The sequence below is a fragment of the Lepidothrix coronata genome, unplaced genomic scaffold, assembly GCF_001604755.1.
Source record: "Lepidothrix coronata isolate B3197 unplaced genomic scaffold, Lepidothrix_coronata-1.0 Scaffold164, whole genome shotgun sequence".
Classification (NCBI taxonomy): Eukaryota; Metazoa; Chordata; class Aves; order Passeriformes; family Pipridae; genus Lepidothrix; species Lepidothrix coronata.
The window spans coordinates 1,829,923-1,855,705 of NW_016690344.1; the positions used below are offsets into that span (position 1 = coordinate 1,829,923).

General features: G+C 41.6%; 1 protein-coding gene across 3 annotated transcripts; it reads right to left on the minus strand.

Moving 5' to 3' along the window:
• Positions 1 to 67: 67 nt before the first annotated feature.
• ENTPD5 (ectonucleoside triphosphate diphosphohydrolase 5) lies at positions 68 to 24,662 on the minus strand. Of its 3 annotated transcripts, none has more exons than XM_017829369.1 (15): positions 24,605 to 24,662; positions 22,160 to 22,272; positions 19,003 to 19,280; positions 17,669 to 17,748; positions 15,538 to 15,681; positions 15,085 to 15,160; positions 13,479 to 13,514; positions 12,514 to 12,602; positions 9,831 to 9,910; positions 8,279 to 8,340; positions 6,780 to 6,881; positions 5,805 to 5,945; positions 5,398 to 5,454; positions 3,823 to 3,938; positions 68 to 3,636 (listed from the first exon to the last, which is right to left on the minus strand). In XM_017829369.1, the coding sequence occupies exons 3-15, from the start codon at positions 19,217 to 19,219 to the stop codon at positions 3,550 to 3,552; spliced, it is 1,287 nt and encodes a 428-aa protein (XP_017684858.1). In that variant the 5' UTR covers positions 19,220 to 19,280; positions 22,160 to 22,272; positions 24,605 to 24,662; the 3' UTR covers positions 68 to 3,549. The 3 variants fall into 3 exon arrangements, with proteins under 3 accessions (XP_017684858.1, XP_017684857.1, XP_017684860.1); XM_017829368.1 differs by lacking the exon at positions 24,605 to 24,662 and adding an exon at positions 24,147 to 24,337; XM_017829371.1 differs by lacking the exons at positions 13,479 to 13,514; positions 24,605 to 24,662 and adding an exon at positions 24,147 to 24,342.
• Between the last annotated feature and the right edge of the window lie 1,121 nt (positions 24,663 to 25,783).

Consider the following 25,783-nt stretch of genomic DNA (forward strand, 5'->3'; position numbering starts at 1 on the left):
GCTCCATGAAAAAGATGCAAGACAACAATAATGTCTGGGAAAGAAAACTGCACCACAACACCTTGAATATTGTTAAAAATGCTTTAATTACTAAAATAGACAATTCAGGATATTCTTTCTTAGGTTCCAAACACAAGCTTCTTGCATTAGACATTTGCCACTCACAAAATTAAGTAAGCGCTGCCCGTGACCAAGATTTACACATATGGCTGACCGGTATCAGGAATTAACATCAGAAAGAATGAAACATAAGTTTTGAACTGAAAGCCGTTATTTGTGCTTTGCAGTCACTCCTGTTGGAGTTCCACTGCAGGAACTCCACTAGCAGTTCCTGTTAGTGGCTGACTAAAAGACACTAGAAAGGAAGAGATAAAAATCAGGGCTGCAAGTAGAGCTCTTCTCTTAAAAGGCTGTTTAGTCTTTAGTTTAGCTAATAAATAATCTCACTGCACTAGGGTAAGTGTGAGGACTTGACTGGCTTCTCTAAATCCCCTCACCCACCTGTGTAGTTCAGATGTAAACAGCAGGCGCTCAATTCTGCAATTTCTTGCAAACATAAAGAAAGGTTTTGTTTCTCTCATGACTGAAGGATCAGGCCCCTGACAGAGAGCAGCAGTTTTGCTTCAGTTAATGAATTCTGCCACTGATAAAAGAAAGGCCCTGAGGATTCAGATTTAATTCAACTTTGGTACTGGGCAGCAGGTGCTCCCCCCTAGCATTTGTAGTACCAGAGTCTGAGGCAAAGAATGTAGAAAAGAAACTTCCTCTGCATGGTACTCTTCTAGTTTATCCTCCCTTCAGACAAAACCAAACCCTCAAGTACTCCTTCTGTGTGTGCTAGTGTCTGTTCAGGTGGCAGATGCAATGCTGCTTCTTCCTTATATACAACCCACCTTCCCACCCTGTTTGAAACATAGCCTTGCTGTTTCAGCTCTTAGCCCTGAGGTATAGTAAGAGTTTGTCATAGCACTGGCTCAGAGTGAAAGGTGACTTTTGGATCATTAAATTACCTAGTTCTCAGGGTAACACAACTCGGCCAGTAACCACTGCATCCTACTTTGTATTCTCCAAGATTACAAAAATGTTCACTGAAGACAAAATGAATGCATATGCAGTCACCTTGTTGTGCAGACCAGACCATATACTAAGTTTTGCCAAACACATGGAAGAATAAGAAATGTTTATGGTTGAGAAGAGGCCACAACTACTATCTTCACGTTCAAACAGCAGCTCCTAGTAAGGAGGGAACAGAAGTTTGTTGTGACACTGAGGAATTTCACAACATAGGTCTCAAACAGATTCTGGTAAGGAGTACACACATAGCATGAGCATTTCCTATTTCAAAAAAACAGCCTGAATTTATAGCAAGGTGTCAGTGATGGGATGAATGGCTCCATCCCCAGCCCTTGGCTTCTTGTTGCTGACTGAACTTGTTCAATCAAAAGCATGCCTTGCACCCTCATGCCATAAAACCTGAGTTATGAGAAGGGGTAGCTTAATCAGCCACAGGCAAACTTGCACTGCTAACTAGAGGAAAAAGGCTAATCTTCACAGTAAGGCAAATTTCTGTCTCCAAACAGCTTGGCAAGACCATTGAAGACATGAGTGCAGTACTTCCTGCCCTTGCTGGGAATTAATCCAGCTTGCGGAGAAAGGGGTGCAAGGGCAGTCTTTGGTTTGACAGAAGCGGGAAATGTATTTTATTGCAAACAGGTAACAGCAAATGCCCAACAGAAAAGTGCTCATCACAAGAAATCAGTGGATAAAAGGTTCCATTAGTCATGTGAGTAGTACCTCTTTCTTATGCTGGGGTAAATTTATCTGTGCATTACACATTCCATGGGGAGGAGAAGATACTAATTTTTTATGAGCGAGCTGCCAATTATTTCACAGGGTGGAAGAAGTCTCTACAGCGGCTTCTACTTGGGGCAATGCAAGGTAAAGCCTTGAGGTACTGGAGCAATCTTGATCATCTTTACAGCCAATTAAACAAGAAAACTAGGCTCCTACACTTTCTAGCCTTTCTGAGAAGATGATTTAAAATATTAACCTATCATTGCATCTATGTGTTTGGTGTGAAAGAGATGGCAAAGTCCACTTTAAATTATTACTCAAATAGCTTCATGCTATCCTGACAGAAGTCTTGAGCTTCCTGAACAGCTGTAACCCTTTCACTGGATGCACTGTTCTGATGGACCTGCTGTATATATTAAAAATCCAGAGCATACACCATTTTATGGGTTCAACTCCACTATCTTAAATTAAAGAGAAATGAAGTTTAAAACAATTTGAAATGGATAAGGGATAAATAAAGGATAAGAAAGCAAAGTTACTTCTGTTCTTGTTCTCCCTGTTTCTGATGCTAATTTTGCTCTCTTTATTTTCATAATTTAACAACTGTATAAAGAACTTGTATCACTGCAGCTCTGTATTCAGAGGAGGTGCCTAAGAACAATGTAGGGAGCCAGACGCCCAAAGTTTCAGATGGGAAACCACACCTTAGCTGACAGAATGGACTGTGGTGTTCTGACAGCTCGCTGGCCCAGCAGGTGTCCCTGCGCTGTGCAATGCCCACTTCCCTTGTGCTAGCACTGGACTTGACTCTTGGGTGGGCTGAGTTACCTCAAGTTTGGTGTCATGAATTAGTTCAAAGAACCTGAAGAGCACCAACAGCAGAGGAAAGAAGGCTGTGGGAGTGTCTTGCTGAGAGCAGAGAAACAGAACTGCTTCTCACAGCAAAGTGAGCTGTCAGATCAGCCATTTCATCTGGCTCCAATTTCCTTGTGGGTGTAATGTGACAAGCATTTCTTCTGGCAGTGGAGTTTAAATAGCTGGCACTGCTGCCTCGTTGTGCCAGCTCAACTATGTGTTATGATTACATCAATTTACCAAGTCTGGTAAATCACACAGATGTACGGTATAACTGCACAGACTTGTAAAGGGCAGCAAAAAAGGAGCACAGTCAGGCACACATTCTGCTAACACCTTTCCCAAAACCATGCCCAAAGTGTGCTTATAGCAGGCCCTTCTTAAAAGACTGGAGTCTTCTTGCCACGTATTAGCTAAGCTAATAGTGGAACACTGAGGTTGGCAGCATCCAGAGGTGTTCACTTCTCTTTGAATGACTGTTGATGATATTTTTAATTTCTGTATTTAACATCTCAAAAGCAAACTTAAGTTATGTATTTTTAAAAAAGAAGGGAGTAAGGGAAGTCACATGTCCGTAATCTGCCACCACATCCAGGTACTCTGTGCTTCTAACAAACATGCTGGTGAATGCTGGTTTTGAGCCCCTCACGTATTCTCTGCTGGCGTTTAGGCCTTTTGACTTTCAGAAGGCAGATTCTGGATCATTTATTGCAATCATAATTATAAATCATGCTGTGTCAACTCTCATTAGGCACAATGCCAATCCAGGGTAAAGATCTGTCTTATATCTTTGGTCCATGTTCTGCTCTTTGACCAGTTCCAGCTGAACAACATACCTGGAGATTTGAATTTGCTTTCTCAGCCTTTCAGAAATGCTGAAGTCCACAGGACTATCACAGGTCAATAGGTCATCCCCAGAGACTGCAGCAGGTAAAAGGTAGCACCCAAAGTCCAGCTTGTCTCTATGTTGTTCACTTTCTTTGTTAACTATAGAGAAAGAAAAAGAAGTTGTTCCTGACAGTTCTGTAGATTCCTATGTTGCAAAAATGACAGCAACTACATGTTACAACCCTGGAAAGATTCAGTAGATAATTAGCCAGAAAAACAAACTCACGCATGTTGATCAATACAGAAATTGGGAAGGTGGTTTAGGGATTTAACTGTTTTTCTCACCTGTAAGAGCGTGTTGTCCCTAAATCCAAAACCTTCTTTTAACAAAGCAGTGATGTAAGTGAGATCCATGCAGAGGAAAGGACTGGCTGACTTGTACCTCTCCATGTTATCACAGACTAGAGAAGAAAGAAAAAAAAAAAAAGGGGATCTCAGCAAAATAAGAGCTTTTATCCTCATTGTACATTTGAACTGACCTCAAGCCAAAGCCTACTAAAACAAGCCACCCTTTTCTATTAGTGGGTACATACGACATATGGTGGTACATGCTACACAGCTGTTCAATAGTGTTGGAGAATAAACCATGCAGTATGTCCAGTCGGTCTTAACTCCATCATAAGTACATCTTTTATTACAGCAACGTAATCCACACAGACTCTTCTGAAGTCCAAACTGATAACTAGCAGGGCATTGGTAGGTCACTTATTTTTTCAAGAACACAGCATCACTTGTTTTCCTCATCTAGTCTTCACAGATGGCTCCAGTAATGGACCCCATCTTCTAGGATGGCAGCCTCTTTTATTTTTTCCAACCACAGAGGTCCAAGGACTTAGAGGAGGCTATTGCCCAACCAACCACTCCCTCGCTGAAGCTAAGTCAAGATTCCACAGTAAGGGTGACAGTGACTGACCTACTGTTACTGTTTTATTCTACAAGCAGTAAGAGCAGAATTAACTTCCTTTTAAGAAAAGATAAGCAGCATCCTCTTACTACTGAAATGAGATAGAGGAGCACTAATTTAGGATCACAGAATTGATCTGCTCGTGCTCTAAAGCTAAATAAGTGGTTTGATGGTTTTAGTAACATCTTAGCCACGTCTTTGGAAATATGCTCTCTCACTACGCAGGGAAAAAATAACAACCAACCCACACTCAAACTTTAAAGCTACTCAAAATCATCCAAGTTTCCAGGGAGATTAAGTTTAACTGAAAAATCATTAGAATTTAGGTCCTATTTTAGAAAAAGTAAGTCCTGAGCTATGTAATCAAACATCTTCTGGTGAAAAATACAGTCTAGTAATCCTCATGAAAGTGATCACAGTACAGAGGTAACTTGCTCTTAGCCATCAGTAGCATGGCAGGGTGAGAGCTCTTTATTCTCAGGAGGTACAAAACAGAACAAGGATTCAGGAAGAAAGTCACAGGAAGGGAAAGGAATGCAGAAGAGGCTGTCAGACTTAACCTCCACTCTCTCCCTCCATTTTGTTAGAGATTAAAAACGATTTAAGGTGACAGACTTCTGAAAGTCAGCGCTCTCTTAAACTCAGAGTTGCAGATTGACAGAAGGAGCTCTTGATACAGCAAATTCACTGTCTTTTGTACTGACATCTATGAATTACTACCTTCCTCTCTGAAAAGAGCTGTAAAGCCACCAACACTTTTCCCCCCTCACTGTATTCTTTTCTGCATCAGTTAGAGGTATTGACTAATACAAATAACATGACACAGGTGTAAGTTAAAGGTTAAATAAACTTACTTTTTTTTCCTTTTAAATCAAACTCATATTATGTACTGCCTATAGAATCGTATTTTTGTTATTTCTTGTCCACACCAGTTTCCCAACTCTAATGACAATTACCTTCTTTGGCTTTTATTTCAAAATCTCTCACTTCCAAAACACCTCCCTGTTCATAATCTGAAAAAGAAGAGGGGAGAAAACATTGTCATAGATGTGAGAGCATTTGAGCTGTATATCTAAGTTGACCCTAGAGTGCAACTCAGCAATGCTGTGCCAGGAGTGAGATCTGTTAGGAACAGAAAACAGAGCTGCAAGTATAACTGGAGCTCAGAGCATATGCTTCATCTGCTGAACTCTGAACATCAAACTGCACTGACAAATATACATCATTCCCTGAAGGCATTTTCTGTATTTCCTCTTCTTCAATATCACTCCTTTTCTCTGCCCCCCATGGCTCCTGCCTCCAGGGTTCCTCTGTCTACCTTCTGGTTGACATGCTCAAATGCAGTAGATTATCCCAAATTTACCGATTAGGTTGGTGTCAGCCGCTCGATCATAGTAATAGGAGAAAGCATAGAAGGAACTTCCACGAATCTCATCTGGTTGGTGAAGTTTCCCCTTGACAAACTTGAGTACTTCCAAATAACAAGGCTTGAATCCTGTTTCTCCTGTCAGGAAAACCACAGATGGGGTGAGCCAAGAGCACGTGCAGGAGATGGAAGAATTAGTAGCAATAGGATGAAAAAGAATCAGAGATTAAAGCATGAGAAGAGGTATGAAGAGCTTAGATATCCCTTCTGTAATCCAGCATGGCATCTGCACGCGGGCAAGGACTCTAAAACACCATCATCAAGTGGAATTGGTTAGAGCAGATCATGGCTATGTCTGAAAGGTGCACTGCACAAACTACTTCCACATCAGGCAAAACTCCCATTGATAGGTTCTGTGGTCAGCAGAATCTCATTTACATTTGCTACCACCTCTTAGATAAAACCTTTCTTTCCCTCTCCATCACACTGTAATTTTATCAACCCACTTCACACGCCAAATCGGCAACTTGATTCTCATGTTTCCCACTCTGTTCAAGTCACTGATGGTAGCAGTCTCACCCTCTGTATGCAACATTAGGGACTTATTGTTAGGGATTCTTAAGAAATAGTTCCCACAAGTGAGATTAATTGGTAGGTCAAAATGTTCGTACCCTAACACAGACAGAGTTTTTGCACTTTGCTCAAAGCTTCAGAAAAACCTCTCTTACTTGCACAAGTAATTTTCAACATTTCCTATAAAGGTAGCATTTGTATAAGAGATCACAGAGGACAGAGAGTACAGATCAGCTATTCTTAAAGCTTCAGATTTTAATTCGGCTTTCTCAAAAGCCCACCTCTATGACTGGACAGGTATCCTTCATATCCCAAGGTAACTGATGGAATATTTGACAAGGAAAAACTCAGATTCTGGAGATAAGACTTTTGTACAAGAAACAAGTCTTCTTAGTTTACCTTCCTTGTTGCCACCATACCGGTATTTCACTCCCCCAAAGTGCCACTCTGCCTCCAGCTGCTTTGGCAAACAAGAACTGCGGAACATTTGTCCATCCACAACTGAAATGAGAGCAGAAAGGAGAGCCAGAAAGTACAGAATTTAACACAGTTACTGATCAATACGCGAAATCAGGAAAGGATGAAAGATCTTCATTACGGTCTTTCAAAAGTACAAAATTCTGAATTGATGGATGCGGCACTAACTGATTATGAATTAAGGACCAGTCTCAAGTCTGGAAAAGTTGTGTCCATTTTGTCCTGCAAGCTGCAGAGCAGCCGGGCTTGTCACTTTTCAATGAGATAAATGGTATAAGGATATCTGGATAATTGCTATTCACAACAAAATACAAGAAATGAGAGGCAACAAATTAAACACACAGATACACAAACCCTAACGAACAGCAGACAACCAAGACAAACAAAGCAACTGACGAAAACACCTAAGACAGCAATCAATAGCCACTCCAGGATCCACTGAATGTACCTTTGAAAGGTTCAACCAGAAATACTGTAAGTGGTAAGAAAAAAACATGATTATTGCAGCCCACACAGGTCTCAGAAAAACCAAACTTCTTAGAGAATGGTTGAGGGGAACTGTGGGACTGCAAAAGTTACTGTGGAAGGCTTAGGGAAATGCTCAAGGGCAGAGAAAGAGGGGAAATGAAAGGATCAAGGAAATGCAACTACGGCAAACCAGAGGGGACTATAAAAGAAGACAATCACAAGTAAGCAGGCAGCTGGTCAGTGTGCTTTTCTGTCTGAGCCTTGTGACCAACCACTGCAGTCTGCCCTATCTTCTTCTACCCCATTCCCAACTATTTTTGAGTACATTCAAGTAATTAACACAAGTCCATCTAGCTGGCAAGTAAGAATCCAGAAGGTGGAAAAATCCCAGGTCCTGGCCAGAGATTGGACAAAAGGCCCAAGCTCTGGGTCAGGGACTGGAAAGACTCAGGAATGTGAGTACGCATTCAGGATAGTGAGCGAGAGTGTGACGTGCTTGTGGACTTTGAGCTAGATGAGTCTGTGCACACAACAGGTCTGGGAGAACACTGCAGGCCAGGCAGATACCAAAGAGACCTATGAAGTGGGTTTGTCCTAAGCAGCTATCCTTAGGAAAAACATCTATTCTTGCTGTTTATGCTTCTATGGATGCTTGTAAAGCTGTGTGTTCGTGGCTGGCCATGTCTATATGGTGTTTGTATGTTCCCATGTGTGCATTTCTGGAATTTACACTCAGTCTCACTGCTGGCTGAACTTTAAAACAGGGAAAAGAAGCTGTCTCACAAGACAACTCCTTAACAAGTGATAGCCTGTTTTCAGACAGATCTATACCATCAAAAACATAGAAAAGCACAAGATACAGAAGTGAAGACACACAGGAAATGGGCTGCTGACACAAGACTCGGTCTAACCATCTCTTCAAAAATCTTGGATGTTTTATCATATGAACATACCTTCCATATTCAAAGCTCCAAGTATTGCCAGTCTGGCAGCTTTGAGTCCAAACCCCAAATAGCTGTGAACAACAAAGACACACACTATATTAATTCTTGCACATCTGGTATGCTCTACCTATACCCTCTTCCTAAGTCCTGGAATACCCAAACCAAATTTCCTTCCTCTGCTTCCCACAAAGCTCCCCTCTCTAAAACAGAGAGTTCCCTTTGCCAGAACAATCCCAAGAGTGACACAAGCCCAAGAACTACAAAGAGATGTAAAATGGGTAAATCTAAAAGTGCAGAAAGTCCTTAAAGCTGATGTGACATTTATACAAGATGATCATGAAAAGCAAAAATGCACCATCTTAAAAATCAGGGAGAAAGAAGGGTATGTGCCGAGTGCATAGGGAATAGGATGGCCATTCTCATGTAACACACATAAGACTATGTGCTCTTAGGGCAGACCTGCAGAACCTCCCACTAAATGGGAGCTGTGGCTTTGTGTGAAATTCACCAGTTTGACTCCACTGATATCTACTACACTCATCATCCTTGTGAGCTAGGGTGTGAACAATGCTTATGAGAATGCCATTACACATTCCAGCAAGGCAGCTACACTAAAATCCTGTTGACCTTTCATTCTCACCTCTGTGTTTGGCTATTTATCCTTTTTGTCATGTCAGTATAAATGTTTACAGAATAATCAGAATTAAACTAACCTCCAGCTTCCTCCATTTTTAGGAGATGATTTTCAATCCCAACTAGTTTAAGTGATTTAATGGACCGTATCAATGGATACACCAATCAAATGTACAGAGCAGGAGAGGAGGACTATCAGACCAGCTCTGCTGTCAGGTAAGCACACTCTTTAATTGACTGAGATGATAATGTTCACTCCACTAGTAACAGGCTGAGACCAACTCTGTTATACACGGTCAAGTTCTCATTGGACTGTAAGTCATGCAGATAAACTCTCTGGATTTCACTGCAGAAATCCCAGAAACTTGTCAGCTTAACATAGTAGGCACAATTATATTATTCCAGGCCAAGTATCCACTCCATTTGGTTCAAGAATCTGTTTAGCTCAATGGTCTGTAGCAGCTGCCAATGAGTGTCTTTGATTTACATCAGCCTAGGTTTTACTTTTTGTCTAGTTGCTGATGTGCCATTTTGAACTAAGAAGGAAAAAGTGTCAGGAAGGTCTTCTTTCCAAATCTCTGATTATCTTTTGTTCTGACTACTGGCATATCTACCTTTCCGCCTGTTCCAGAATATTTGGTTTAAATCCAGTAGTAAGAATTCTTCTCCTTAAATATACTGACTCATAATGCTTCCTCTTCATTTGACAAACTGCCTAGTATTCCCTTGCAGCAACATTAACCATGATCCTGGAACATTTCCAGCCAACTAACGTCACGTTTGACTTCAACTAATGTTTCAAGCAGATAACTAGTAAAAAAGATCACGGTCTCAACTGCTGGTACCAGGATGATATGGCCATTTGTAGTTAGCTCAGGGGCTGCAGAAAGATTTCACCAGTGGAGACAGCAGTCTTTTTGCTCCTCACCTGTGGGTATAGAGCTTGTAGGTGCTATTAAACATTTCAAATGAGGTAAGAAAATCCCCAGGGGTTTCCTTCAAAGTTTCCTAGAAGTTAAGTAAAAGAAAAAAATTTTTTAGTTTATATTATGCAATAAAGAACAACCAACTTTGATGTAATTTCATAGATATACCCATAGGGTTTACTGCACACTCATCTGATCTGCTTCAAAAACAAAGAACAGTTTTCCAATGGTGTCCACTGTTGTAATATCTGCAGCTTTTAACACTGAGTTTATTTATATGCATTTTTGTGTTACTTCAACGTATAACAGGGAAGCACAACAGATCAGAATGAAAACACTTTCTAATTCAAGATACCTGAATTTTTCCAGGGTACTCACATGCTAGTCTGCATGTACAGAGTCCCCATCAAAATCAGCTACACTACAAGTGCTATGAACTTTTGCTAGTCAGACTAGGCACCTAAAGTGAGGAACTCAGAAGAATTAAAATGCAAAGTAGAGGCCCCATTTTCACCGTGTCAAATGTCTTGCCAATACTTAAGGAAACACTGTGACTACTCCCAGTCTTAGGGCTGCTTTACCTCCTGGTTTAAATGCTTTAATCTAAATTAACCTCTTGTCTCACCACCTCCAGTTTTCCTCCTTTCACAGTCTTCCTTTCATATGCACCTTCTTACCACTGGTACTCTACCCTTTCTTCTTTCTAGACTAACTCTCACACTCTTGTAGATCTGAACCAGCCTCATACTCAATTACTGCTTCTTCGTTTCCAGTCCCTGAGATCTCAGTCTCATTTTCTGTCTTTCCTCTCCTCATGGGCCCATTCTCCCATTCTTTCTTGGCCCTGTACACTTAATGAGACACTCTGTTACTCTGGGCCAAGCAGCAGAATCTCAGTGAGAACTGAAGCTGCATAGTCTGTAGTTACCAGTCAAGTAAGGAGATCCAGAGGTAGGTTATGTTTGCTGTAATTGTAGAGTCCTAGACAGAAGCCTGCTTGAAGCAGGAATTTGGCAGTATTCAGCTTGAGCTTCTCTGGAACAAACAGAAATCAAAATTTGTTTTGGGCCTAAGGTTGATCATCACTGAAATGACAGTCACATCCTTGGCCCCACACATCCAGACTGCCATATTTTTTGTTCTTAAACCTTACATCAAAAAAACTTTTAAAAAGTAGAGATCCAGGAAAAAAAATAGTTTGGAGAAAACAATCATCTTTTTTCATGCCTTACTTTTGCAAAAATTAGGTAGACACCAGACAGAAAATTTCATAATTATTATGATTGGTTTTCAGTTGCTTTGGCAATAATAACCATGAAAAGCATAACATTAGCTTAAAATCAGCTCCATGCAGTTGTCATTACATGTTCTCTATTTGCATGTAATTTATATTTCATTAATTAATCTCTTACAGTATTTTGTTCAAAACTAATAAAAGAGTAAACATGTGACTGCCTCAGATTGCAGGAAGGAAAAAATCTCCTCTGTAAATCAAAGGGGCGTCACTAATTCTGTCAGATGGGAAAAACTCCCAAAAACATACTGAGCTATGTATCTGCTTTTTTATATGAACTTGACAATGCAGGCAAGAAGCAGACATAGCATACAAGCAGGCAACATGAACCTTAATTCCACGCTGCCCTACAAATTCACACCATTGGTCCTGGTCAGCAGCAAACACTTGAGGCCTTTTCCTGCAAGGCTCTAAGGAGACATTTTAATCCTGAGCTGCAGTTCCCCCTATTTCATACTTCTGTTTATTCTCCAGAACCCCGACATGCAACACCCTTTCCTGTTGGTCCAGTGCCCACTTTAGCAGGTGTTATCAACACAAAACAGAGGACAAGCCCAGAGCACTTGAAGCTTTGCTGAACAGGATAAGGTTGCATGTCATGTTTCAACATAACACACCATAGCAGAATTAAAATAGCCTCATGTAAAAGCCATGTGTTTTGTGGTCACCAAACACCCTTTGAGAATCTCAAGTTTTTATAGAAAACAAAGGATTCCTTCAAAAAGAGTGACACAAACAACATCACGGTATGAAGGTACAAAATGCTATAGGGCCCTTCCAATATCATGTAATTTTCTCATGCAAACTGCAGACTAGGGTCCCAGTTCAAAGTGTTTCTAAAGAGCTACAGAACTACTGAGAAATCCAGCAGAGATGGACTGAGGCACAGAGCAGGAAATTCTCAAAAGAAACGAGAAGAAATTGGCAAGAAAACAGAGAACTGACTGAGCTATTATTAAAGACGTTTGCTCTATATGACATTAACCTCCTGAAAAATTTAATGAGGATTTGTTATCAGACTAGAATGGAAACAGAAAGATAGATCAGATCCCACATTTCCTGTAATATTCAAGAATACTCCCTGTAAATGTTCCACATTTGTGGAATACACAGCAATATCTACATTAAGAGGCTTTCCCAGGCTGGGTCTAGAAAACAAAAGCTGTTTCTTTTTGGGTTTACTAATTTGCTTTTTTTCTTTTCATTTTCGCATTATCCAGGCTACTTTGTTTGCAAGTGCCTATCAGCCAACTGCTGATCTCAAAGGGAACAGAAATACAGATGTTCTGCTTGTGCCAGTGCTGACAAAGTGGTATCAGAGAGCACAGCAGTGCTCAGGTCTCTCCACTGGCCTTGCAGTCCCAACCCACATAGTTTTAACCACTTCTCACCTCAAAACGTGGTAGGAATGTGATTTGGGTTGAGGCTCCTCCCAAGTCCAAAGTCCCAACAGTTTGCCGGTTCTGGCCAGACAGCTGCCCTGCAAACAACACCATGCTCAGAACAGCCCCAAGCACACAAATGCTAAAATGTGGATACTGTGTCTATGTTCAGGCAGCCACCAAGTGATTACAGTAACACAGCAACACAGGAGGGCTGAGCGGGCCCTCAAAGAAAAAACCCCACACAGAAAAGATCGGCAAATAGAAGGTATCACAGAAAGATTTCGCAGACTTTCTTCCTTGATTCAAATCTCACTTCCAAAGATACAAAAGCAGATAAATCTCTAGGTGTCAAGCAAAAGCTGAAAGTAAGAGACAAAGTATCCCCTGTAGAAAACTGTCAGGGAGAGTATATGAATTCTGTAACCATGATATGTATATAGCTGGTCAAAAGTGGTAGGAGAGGAAAGGTAGTAAGAACAGAACCAGCTACTATAATTTCTTTTCACACAGAGCAGCATTTTTGTTTGCTCCTATATCTACTAGAGTCCTGATTTTCTTTCCACTAGATTGCATTCTCAGAAGTTCTCAAAGCCAGGAGTGCTAAAGCACAATCCCCTGCCACACCGTTGTAGTTGCATAGTTCACACTGGGATGAAGAGGATTGCAAGACCTTGTTTCCCACCTTCTAACACATTAACAGTACCACTCCCCAGTAACGTACATTAGAGAAAGCAGCTTGCCAGTGGCTCCCAGACCTGAGTAAATCTTGGCACCTTCTGGATTAAGATGCCTCCTTCTTATTACAGCCTCTGGAACACAGTCTGCCCAAGACAATCCAGTGCTTTAGCACTGGTGCCACAGTGGGGAGGAAAAGCAGGACACGGCAATCCAGGCAGAGGAACTTAGGGTGATCACCTCTGCAGAAGTGACTCAAGTTCATATTTAGAGAGTAGTTATACAGAATTAACTACCTGTCAAAAAGTTCACAGTGATCCAGGCTAAAATTCCTGCAAAGAGTGAAAAAAAAAAGAAAAAAAAGTCACCACTGAATACTCCCACAATCTCCTGCCCACTGTTACCAGCTCTCCACGTTATTTATTTACCTGGAAATCATTACTAACTTAACCCAAGTGCCCCAGACTTCAGAGATAATTCAAACTTATAATTAAACGATACAACACATTATTGATTCACAAAAGTCTCATAAGCTGGAATAGGTAGGACTTTGTAATATCCATGCAACTGCAGCATGCACAAATCATGTCTATTATCCAAACAACATACAAAGAAGTAATGAGCTGCCACAATAAACAAGTTTCCTTGGGCCCTTTCCCCCCACACAGCATTTCAATTCCTAATATGAAAACTGCATTCACACCACTCTGTGTTTTTATCTTGTGGTTTCTATAATTACACTACAGACAGAGCAGCAACAAGTAAAACAGAAACAGCTCCTTTAACTCCAGTAGTTTGCTTGACACTGGCATGATTCTCACCCAAACACATGCAAACATGTGACAGCAGAAGAGGTGGGAATTTTAAATAAACTTGGCAGTCTACTCTGTGCTCTATTATGCCTCATTGGTCCTGCACCCTGTCAATACAGCACTTCCCCCTACTGTACAATTCACCCATTAATCCTAGTGACAAACTATGCATTGCACTGTACTTATAAAATACTCGCAGACTTTATGTTACTTCTCCTTTCCTCTTGGCCCATCTTTAAACTTCTTCCGTTTATTAATTGTTTAAGCACTGTGATAATTCTTCTTGCTTTCCTTCAACACCTTCCAACTGGCAATTTATCTGCCATAAAGAAGTGTTCTGAACTGAACATAACACGACAGATGGCTCTTTGCAATAGACATTCATACAGATGACTCTTTACCTGCCTACTCTCCAGTGTCTGGATATGTAGTCAAAATGTTACAGTGGTCTGTTCTGCATGGCAAAATCATTGCTCACTCCAAACCTACAATGTATTTCACCTTTTCTTGTATTTTACACTACTTCCTTGCTACTTTACTAGCTGCACTTTTCCCAACAGAATATTTTTTAACTTATTATTTTATTATTATCTATTTTTAACACTTGTCAATTATCCTTCATTCTCCTCAAATATTCACAATCCTTCCAATTTTAACTTGAAAATTGATGAGCTAATCATAATAAGTTGTTTTTAATGCTGATATTGCAGAATTTACAAGGCACTTTCCATAAACATCCTAGCTTGCTATATATTGTCATGTAGCCTTTCACAGGTGAGTACCATCTTTTTTCCATCAGTTCCCAAGAGCAGGCTTCATCTGGTTAGCCTGCATTAGCCGGTATGCTTATTGCTGAGACGAGGTTTTGCTCTGAATCCTCTGGAATCATTCTGTGTATTTTCATTTGTAGCCTAACAGGTGACCAAGTAATCACCTCCTAGGAAAGGCAGGATTGCATTACTTCAAACAGGGCTAGAAACCTTTTATTTTCCCCCCTTAGTTTAGTGACCATTTCTCTTTCACATTTATAAGATATCTCTCTTTCTCCCATTTCTCTTTGCTTTCACTTTTTACCTCTTCAAAAACATACCTTCATGAGACCCATCCATAATGCCAACACTGTCCTCTGGAACAAGAAATGGTGATTCTTCAAAGACTTCCTTCACCTGAGACAAGAAATTACGATTAGCTTCCTCGGTCTTAAGAGTCTTTTTCTGTTCTGAGGGTGACAGAGAAAGTTTTCTTTTACACAGCAGTAGAAAATAAGACAAGTGTGTGGAGAAGACAATATTCTTCCTCTTTCAAGTGCCAGGAAAGAATGAAAAAAGTATCATAGGTCTCTCTCCATGCCTTCAATCCACATCAAGACAGAGGCTTTCAGGACCATACAAGACATTCTGTGAGTTTTGTGCTATCATGGGATTACAGTCTCTCTCCACAGATGAAATTCTCTTACGCTAAATAGAATGGATAACTGACTGAAAAAACGATGAAATTATGAAACAGGGAGACCAATAGTAGTGCATCCAAAAGACCTTAGTACCTCTAAAAGCAGAGCCTGAGCTTTTTCCTCTGACAACAAGCGAAGTCCAGCTGTAGCTTTTAACACTACTGGGGTCTTCTTCCAGAGATGAGGTGGCACAGCTTCTATGGCCATGTCCAGCAACTTTTTGACAGTTTCAGCACCCTAAAAGGAAAAAGATGTTTTTCTTATGGTTTCCTCCTGCAGGCCATCAGAGAATAGGACTCCCAGTTTCCCCTCAGCACTAGTGAAAACAGTTTTCAGTAACAGAAGATAATATCCACACCCAAGACAAGTATAAAACCATAAACAGACATCTCTTTAGAACCTTAAACAGAATGTCTGCATTGGAAGGAAAGGTGTATTCAGAAATGTATTTTAGGGAAGAGAAATATTATCTGTGGAAGGTACATTTTAGAAAGGATGGAGGGAGATGAGGGAAACGATTACCAGACAAACCTAAATATCTTGCAGTATGATGAAACTAAATGGTGCAATTACTGACTGAGGCTACCAAAGCCAGAGGAAACATCTGTAGATTTCACTAAATGCCATAAAAGAATTCCAAGTGCATACAGCAAATATCATAATTAAAATGCCAGCTCTGGAATGGTTACCACACGCAGGCATCACTGTTGGCACTCAACTATTTACACTGCTCTAGCAATTACAGTTTGGCTTTAGTGATAAACATTCTCCTGTGAAACATCTAGAAATGTCTTTTTGGGCAAGTTCCTCTCCTACCCAACAAACAAGATTCAGTGAAATCATAGGCAATCTCATAAAAGTTTTAAAAAAAATCCAAAAGCCATTCACTCTTCCATAAAGCTTCACACTCAAATTCCTGTAGCATGGAATGCAACTGATCAAAATGAGAAACCTGAAACCCTCACTATGCCAGCCCTCAGCTCCAAGGCTGCCAAAGCACACAAGGTAGTGTATCTCATCTATCATTTCTCTAGCATCTCCTTTAGCTTGTGAAAGAGCTTTTTGTCAGCCCAGGGGGTCTGGAAAATGGCAGCTTACTTCAGAACCGTCTCTGTGCACCACAACAACAGGTTTATTTTAGCTCTCTCTTCTCTGTTGCTCATTTCTGACTCCTAATCCAATAGAGTGGCATGGAATGAGTGTACTGTGCATGAATTCACAACCACCCACATTTGAAAATAAAAAGGATGCACTTAACTTCAATTTCTTATTAAAATTATACATTTATATGTTAATTAATAGATCTGATTGTGGAAGATGTATCTGTCCAGCTGTGCTTCGAAAAACTCTGTATATAAACAAAACAGCAAAGGTCCTGAGGCAGTAGGAGAGAGTTACTCTGCCTGTACATAAGTCATTATTCAGCTGAAACTGTAATCAAATATTTGAATTGAGCATGACTGAAGTGAGTCCTACATATCACTGAGCACTGACTTACAAGTCATGGTTTCAAAGAGAACAGCAAAGAATCAAAATGAACAGTCTGATGGAAGTCTGTTGATAAGACCTGACTTAATCTAAGTGCATCTTTATTCTTCACCGTAACTTACTCACAAAAACTAACTTTTGCAGATCAGACTTCACACACAAAAATAAAATTAAACATTTTTAGAAGTTAGGGAAATGAACCATCTTTGCTTGTCAGCATAAAATGACTAAAAAGAAAACACCTGCAGTCTTAACCCCTTACTTTTAAGCTAATCAAATCCAAGAAAATATCTCCATTTTGAACTGTGACCAAAACTGAAATTTTCAACCAAAAAGAAAAACAGAGAAAACTATCCGTAAATGAGACAGAGTACGTATTGACTCATATTTGAGGTTGCTATAGGGGAAACAAACACTGAACATGGATGCTGCTAGAGCCAAAAATCACTTTGTCTTTGAAATTCTAAAAGGCACATAGTCTAGTTATATATAACATTTAAGCAATTATTAAGCCACTGTTCCACTGATGAAACATGTAAAACATCAGCTCCTATTTCACTGTGTAGAAATTAACTCACAAAAGTAGAAAAACAAGTTTAGAGAGCCAGCAGTAGAACTTTTATATTTCTTCTTGACTCTTTGCAATTACAATCAGTAATACTTAAACTGCTTGGTAGAATCTAAGTGTTATCATCAGAAGCAAGATTAACTCCCAGGGAATGAAAAACAGCCTTACCTTTTCAGGCTGATCAGCATATGCAGACAGACCTGGCTTCACAGACTCAAAGATTTCCCCTTCCAGCTCTGGAAGGTTTTCTGCACAGATGAAACATTACATGATACAGTCAACAACTCAAATCTTTTTCTTTAGTTTCAAAAAGGTTGCCCACAACTCCTGTAAGGAGACTAACCTTGATTTCTCCTTGCAAACAATACTATTCTCCTCTTAAAATAAGCCCTGTTCCTTCACTTTAGGAGCATATTTAGCAGAATGTTGCCCTTGAATCCTTCAAGTTCACAAACAATTTATTAATCACATGTTGTTACAATTAGAAGTATGTTCATTTAGCATTTGTGAACTACAGTGACTTACAGCAATGTAGCATAACTGTTGTCTACTCTTAATAAAATTTCTTTCCTTTTCCGTCCCCAAGCTAACTGTGAAATACTAGTGCATATTAAGACACACACAATCAACTCCCAATTATCCTTAGGTGACTCAGCCAACTCACAAACACAGAACAGAGCTGACTGGGCTCAAGCACTTGACTACAAAGCTAAACAAGTGTGACCACTGCTCCCAGAGCAACTCGGGTATAGGAGCTATCCCTGAGTATTGCATATTACAAAGCATCAGAGTTGGATGTTGCACCAGTCCTTCCAAACTGTGAATGAAATCATGTGAAGACACATAGGTATTATGCATGGCCCTGAAGGCCTTATTAGCTTAGTCCCAGCAACCAGCCTTCAACCACTGCAACTGCGCTGGCCCACTGTACCCAAGCTAATTCACCAATCTGAATCCTGTTGCATGTGCAGCCAGCTTGGGCACCTCTGCACCATGTCAGCAGCAGATATACTGGAATGTGGTGCACCTGAACACAGGAATTCTCCTGGAAATGGCTCAGACCTTCAGAACTTATAACTCTTTAATTTACTGATTTTTATTTGCTACAAAATGTGACATAAACATATGCAGAATTTAAATATATCTTGATATAATTTAAGGTAACATGCAATTTGACAAAAACAGTATAAGCATATTTTCATCTCAATGAAATATTCCTTTAAACAGCTGCATAGATGAAAATGTTCAAAAATTCAGAACTCTCCACTATATCCAGAATTAAACGTCTGAGTTTCAAAAGACCTACAAAAAAGATATTTACACAGCAAAACACTGTCACAAAAGGACAATAAACATCTGCAGAAGGACCACTTGAAGGACAAACTGCAGAAATCTTCAACTGTCCCTAAATGCTGTATTGGGAAAAAACCCTCAAAACTGTTTTGAAAAGTTGGAACCTAAGTCAACATACTCCAAGCGCACAGACTGACACAGGGTCTTACCTGGGCTCTTCTGCACAAAGGTGTAAATATGAATACGTGTTCCAGTGCTTCCTGCATCAAACATGATGCCATAAAAAGTGTTTGCTTCGAAATTTATAGGGCAGACATTAGGTGGAAAAAAATCCTGAAACCACATCGCCCTGTTTGAATGTGAAAGAACAAAGGACGAAGAGGAAAATACCAATGCTATAAGGATGGCAAGTCTGGAAAATGCCATCTTGCCAGGACTCCTTAAAGCAGTCAAGCATGTATCAGCAATCACAGAGCTGCAGTAGGTCCTGTAAAGAAAAAAAAAACCAGCAGGAATGGAAATTACCAAGAGCTCTCTCCTTTAAAAGTCAGTAAAAATTAAAATAAATAAATCAGTCTATACACATATATTCTGCCTTTTAGCTGCTTTTCAACACTTCATCCAAAAAGATGCATTTTACTGCACTTATTGCTACAACCACATCTAAGTGATGAAGTTTCTTTCCAGTATTTCTGGGTTTGACTTAATTTAGACAATTATCTTCTCTTATTTTTCTTGCAGTTTCTCAATATTTAGAGTCCCCAAGACCTCCACAAAGCCCAGATTTTATCTGAAAAGAAGCATCACTAAAAGGGAACTGTGGGTAGAACCACTTTACCCTAACATTTACACATTTGAGATGCTGTGGCAGAACACAAGCGTTATTCAGTCACAAACAAAGAGAATTTCATCTTGGGCTAAAAGCAGCTGCTGGGAGAGATTAGCACACAGAGAGAATGAAGGCATATCCTTCCAGCAGCATCCCTATCTCCAAGAAAAGCCTGTGCTTCACAAGAGGGACTGAACTGTAAAGTGCACCTGGGCTGTGCCTCTCAGTGGTTTTTATATTTTTCTTTCTTTGTTCTGCTTTTTTTTTTCAGAACTAAAAAAAAAACCAAACAAACAAAAAAAAAAACCCAACCAAAACAGCAAAACCCCCCTACACTCTTATACCTGGAGCAGTTGCCCCAAACACTCAGGCTGCTTACACAGCTTCTCACAACAGTTTCAATAAGCCAAACTCCAAAGCTGTGTGACACAGTATTGGATATAAAGATACAATTACATCTCCCCTTAACATATACCTCTTTGCATGTATTTTTCCTAAGAAATGCTAATAAAAGAAAGACATGGGCATAGAAATGACAGGATGCCCAGGTAAAAAGAAAGAAAATATATAGGTATCTTTGTTATTTTAATAGCAGAAAAGAGCATGTGGCCAGATATCCCACCATATGCAGTATTGCTTGCACCAACCTACACAGAGCACTCGCTATACAGAGGGTGCAAACAGCTCCTCATCACTTTCCACACACTTGATAACACATGCATCCACCCACAGCATAGAATATTCTACTTTATATGGTTGTTCATCTGCTCTGCTCAAGACCTTTGTCCACCTCTTGCTCTTACACTTGTCTTTAAGCAATCTGCTCAGCCCCACCCTGTTCATTCTCTTGAAATCTTTGTTTGCTGCCTCTGTCCTAGTTATTCGTTCCTAAACCTTGACCTGTCTCCTTTCCTTTCTATGTGAGCCTGCCATAGCCTCTATTTCCACACACCTTTCTCCCACACCCAAAGAGCTTGCTTATACTCCACTACTTTTTATCCCAGATTAAGCCTGTGTAAGACTTTTATTATTTCCATTCTTCACCTTTGTCCCCAGTTACAGCAAAGTGAGATTAACCTTTATCCATTCTCAGCCAAAAAAGTCACATTGGGTCACTCCTTGGGTGTCTCTCTAACTCACTCCAGTGATCAGCTATCTCTATGGCCAACAAAATGCACAGCCCCCTGCAGATGAGTAACCTCACCTGTCATCTGTGACCCTCATTTTTATCCTCCTGTTCCAAGTAAATGCAGAGAGATGTGGGCAGAAGCACAAGCTCTCGATCCTCTCTGCCTCACAAGCACATTCTCAGAAGAGGAAGAATTGACCACAAACACACAACAGCCCTGGCCAGTCTCTTTGACAGATCAACAGCAACTGTAGTAATTTCTACAGCACTCACATTTTATGTGGAAAGGAGTTAAAACTTACTTTTGTGACAAATTAAAAGTACTATCCCGAAGAGAGTTCATGAGAAGTGCTAAGAAGTTTGGCAGTTTCATAGCTATGGATTTGTACTATGGTGCAGCTGGCATTATCCACATTTGCTTCATCACAGCAAGGAGGGCTACTGAAAATCTAAGTAGCTGTGCTGTTTTAGCAGAACATAAGCTTCATTAGTGAGTACCACGTTCCAGCAGGTTGGAATAGGCGTTGTTATTCTCATGCAATGTAAGGATTCTGCTTACTGAACTATCACAAATACAACCCAAGCACCTGCCCTAAGAACAAACTCCAGAGTCCTATTACAAGCAGCACACGTGACACTTACATAAGCCTCAGAATCTCCAATGATCCGAAAATATCTGAGCAACTGCCATCATTAACTCATACTTTTCTTGCCAAATCTATGAAACACTCTCTCACTAAGCTTCCCTTCTCTATCCCTTCTCAGACATGCACTACCATTTCACACTTTCAGTTTTCCACTTTTTCCCTTTTTTCCTTTCCACCTTTATACTTCCAAGGACAAAAAAGCTCCCAAACCAACAAGCCCACAACAAACCACATTGGGATTTTATTTTTCTTCTCCCTCACTAAAAATGAAAGAAGCACTCTGAGCCTCTTCAGTGAGTGGTGAAGTCCATTTAACTAAGTGCACTAGCAAAACAATGTCCAAAAGAAGCATGAAAATAGATGAGACAAGTAAGAAATTAGCAACAAGAGAGAAATATCTAGCAAAACAGAAGTGGCAATGAAAAAGGAATTTGGAAATAGACAGTCACAAGAAAGAAAGAAAGAAGAAGTTTAGGGTAAACACAGACCAGAATAACTACTGAGAGGGAAAAATATTTTCAAACCAGTTCCTCTCAAACAACTTGAAGTCCTAGCTGCTATCAGAATACAACAGAATGGAGAAAATGAACAATAAAGAGAAAGGAGAAAACAGGGTAATGGTAATGTGAGCACAAGTTCATTAATGCAATCAAGCAGTACAGCAAGGTAAAACATACAGATCCCCATCAGTAGGCTCAGTTACTGTCTTTCAAAATGAGCAGTAATAATTAGCATTGATCATGAACACATTAGGCACACACCTGAAGCAGGATGGAAGCAACGGCTATTCCACTCCAGAGATTCCTAATGAAAACCACTTCGGGGCACCACAACGAGAGACACCGCGCCTGCACTTCTTCACCTTCACTTCCAGCTAGTAGGAATGGACTATGTATCAGACAAATTATAAGGTCATAGAGGCACATAAAATATCAGTCGAGTTGCTTTATTCAAATTTGATTTTACCATTGCGCAATACAAGGAGTGAAATGTGTTCATATAATCACACAGGATGAATTTCAAGAAGTTGAAAGTTAACCAAGTTCAACAAGTTAGTAAAACATTTACACAAATGCTATAGTTGAACTCAACAGCCCTGGCCTGGGCCCAGCAACACCAGATAGGACACGCATTTCCAAACACAGAGGAACACGTGTAAATATCATGTGTATATGCCAGATTTTAGATACTAAATGAAATATATATGATATACATCCAGTATAAAAATTTGGGAGCTATGCAAACTGTATGATCCAAAAAGACTTGGATACTGCAAAGAGACTGCCAAGACTGAAAGCATGAGTAGGAAAAAAAACAACCAACAAACCACCACCAAACAAAAACCTCTACCAAACTCTCCTTAAACAACAAAAGTAAAAACAATAATAATAATAATAATAACAATAATAATAATTAACCTTAAGACAGCAAAACACAACCTTACTTAGAGTTCACTATAAACAGAAGCACTAGTAATTTTCAAAACAAGAAAGTCTCATTCACATTCTTGGATATTTATGACAAAATAACATGCAAAACACAAACCACAGCAACAGAAGCATCTCCCTGTGAAAAGGAATCTGATCTGAGGGGAGGGAAAAGCGGTGTATCTGAGATACACAAGAACTTCCCTTCTGTTTCTCAACATATTATTGGGAAATATTTGGATAAAAGCAAAATATTAAAAAATAATTAAAATATTAATGCTGTATAAGTAGATAGGCAAATATTTTAAGAAACAAACTGGACAAATTACATAATTAAACTCCTATTGTTCTTCCTTGCTGGAGCACACCAGAAATCATTCAGAATGGAAAGTTGTCTGTGCTAAATCTATTTTCCAGATGAGCAACTCCTATGGTAACAAGATCTATTTCCCAGATGAGAGCTTTTACACTTAAAACTAACGAATAAACAAATATTTTTTAATCTTTCACTTTTTCTAGAAACAAATAGTTATTACATTTTCCTAGACTTACTTTTATCTATTGAAAAAAAAGTTTCTTGCACTGTTCTGACAAAAATTTAAACTTCCTAAAAGTACACTGTTTAGAAGTGACAATGGAAAGAATAACTAAATTAATTGGCAGAATTTCCCAGTATTTCCATAAAGACGATGGCACGGTATTCTTTGCACACATTTGTTTTAGGTACAATTCTGGATCTAGAGCTTCAAACTCTAAGGGGAAAAAAAAAAGAACTAACTCACAAACATGCGTTATCAGCAGCTTTAGTCTTTCTTTCCTCCTTCCCCCCCCCGAACGGAGGCTCCAAATACACATTATTTATTAATTCTCATTTCTGGCCAAGTGGGTTTTCAATTTTCCTATTTAATTAGACCAAGGCAGCTTTTCCAGGTGACCGCTGCGTTATCTTGCAGCGTTATCTTCCCTTCGGACCCGCGGACCCGCACAGCTGCTGGGGCTGTAACGGCACCTTTTACTGGAACAACTGGCATTCCTGGAAAACAGACCCTGGGTGCAAGGAGGTTTTGTGCGCTGAGAGCTTTTGCTTCCCTGCCAGTCTGGGAGCGCCCCGGCGGTAACTCCAGCAGGTCGCTGCCAGCTGCGCGCCGGGAAGCGCTCCCCAGGAATGCCCCGGGACGGGCACGGCAGGGCCCCGCTCGACCCCGCCGCTGTTGGCTCTGCCTCTGCTGTGCATCCCAGCGCCATGGCGTTCTGCCCTGCTCCATCTCCGACCGCTGCGACCTAAACCCTCGCCCTGAGTGCGCCTAAAAACCTTCCCTACCTTCCTTTCCTCTCCCCGGGCAAAAGTCTCCGCGGCTCTCCCTGCGCCCCGCCGGCGGCGGGGAGGGCGCACCGGGACCCGGAGGCTCTTCCCGGAGCGGCACCGGTGACGCTCGGCAGGACACCCGCAGAAACGCTTCTTTCCTCCTCACCGGCCGCCCCACGCTGTCACTCGCCCAGGACGCGGCGTCCTCCCGCCCGCTCCTGGGAGTAACGGAGACGCCGCCGCCGCCGGCGGCTCGGCTCTCGCGCGTCTCCCGGCGCCCGCCCGGCGTCGCGGGCAGCGGAGCGCCCTCCCGGGGCGGGCTCGGCTCGGCGGGGCTCCCCCAGCCCGGGAGCGGCAGGACGGCGGCCGCCCCGCACGCTCCCGCCGCCGTTGGCCCCAGCGCGCGGTGTCCATGGCAGCGCGCGGACGCCGCCGCACCCCTCCCCCCGCCCCCGCCGGCTGCGCGCGCTCACCGGCCGCTCGCGGCGCCGCATCATCGTCCCGCCGACCCCGCGCGACGCGTCACAGCGCGCCCGCGTCACGCGCCGCCCGTCGCGGGAGTTGCGCGTGGCGGGAGCGCGCCGGTCCCCACGGGAACGGACGCCACTCCCCACCGGACTCCGGATCCAGCTCCCCGGCGCGCGGCCATCGGCGGCGCGGCTCCTGGCGGCGAGTCCCGGTACTTCCGCCACCGGCGGATGAGGGCGGGACGGCGCGAGCTCCCCGCGGGCAGCGCCCGTCCCGCCGGGGCCGTGAGGCAGCAGCGCCTCCCGGCGGTGCGACAGGCTGTCGGGACGAGCCGCTGTCCTCGTGCCTTCCCTGCCTGCCCGCCGACTCCCTGCCGCTGGAACACGGCGTCCCGGTTTGTCCCCCCTCGGTACAAGGGAGAGCGAATTGAGAGCGGGGGCTTCAGCATGTGATGTACTCGAAGAGGCTGAAGCGCTTGTTCAGCTCGAAAAAAAGAGAAAGCTGAGGGCTAATCCGCTGGGTTTGGCTACTTGGAGGAAGTTTTAGAGAAAACGGAGCCAAATTCTACTCAGAACGCAATGAAAAAGAAGCCTAGACCGGGCATCTGCAGTGTAAAGTGGAAAAGCTGGAAATGGCCATATGGCACAGGACCAGAGAATCTGTGAGAGATTCGGAAAACAGCACCAGCCAAGCACGGTGGAGATCAAAAAACTGCAGCAACTACTAGAAATTAGATTAATTGAGTGAAGAAACTAGCCTAGAATATCTTAAATGAGGGGACTGAGTGGAAAGGTTCGTCGTAGATGCTCTGTAACATGTGAATCAGGAGATCATTAAAAGGCAAAATCTATGCAGCTGATGATGCATTCAGTATAGAATCAGAGAGAATGGACCAGGATGAAGCTTCATATGCCTGATTTTCAGATAGCAACTCAGATACAACTGTGTTGCTAATTATAACACTCCAGGGCAACCAATGTCAAGTTACCCTGGAGGAATAAGTAGGGTGGGGTTCTGGCATGCCACCTGGTCAGATGTTAGGCAATCAAGCACACAAGCCAAAATGTAATATTCAGACATCAAATTATCAAAGTTCATAAGCAGGACCCCTGAAGGCATTTATATGAAAAGATGCGAGACACTTCCTTTGGAAAAGCAGGCTGTCACTTCCTGAAATGGAAATG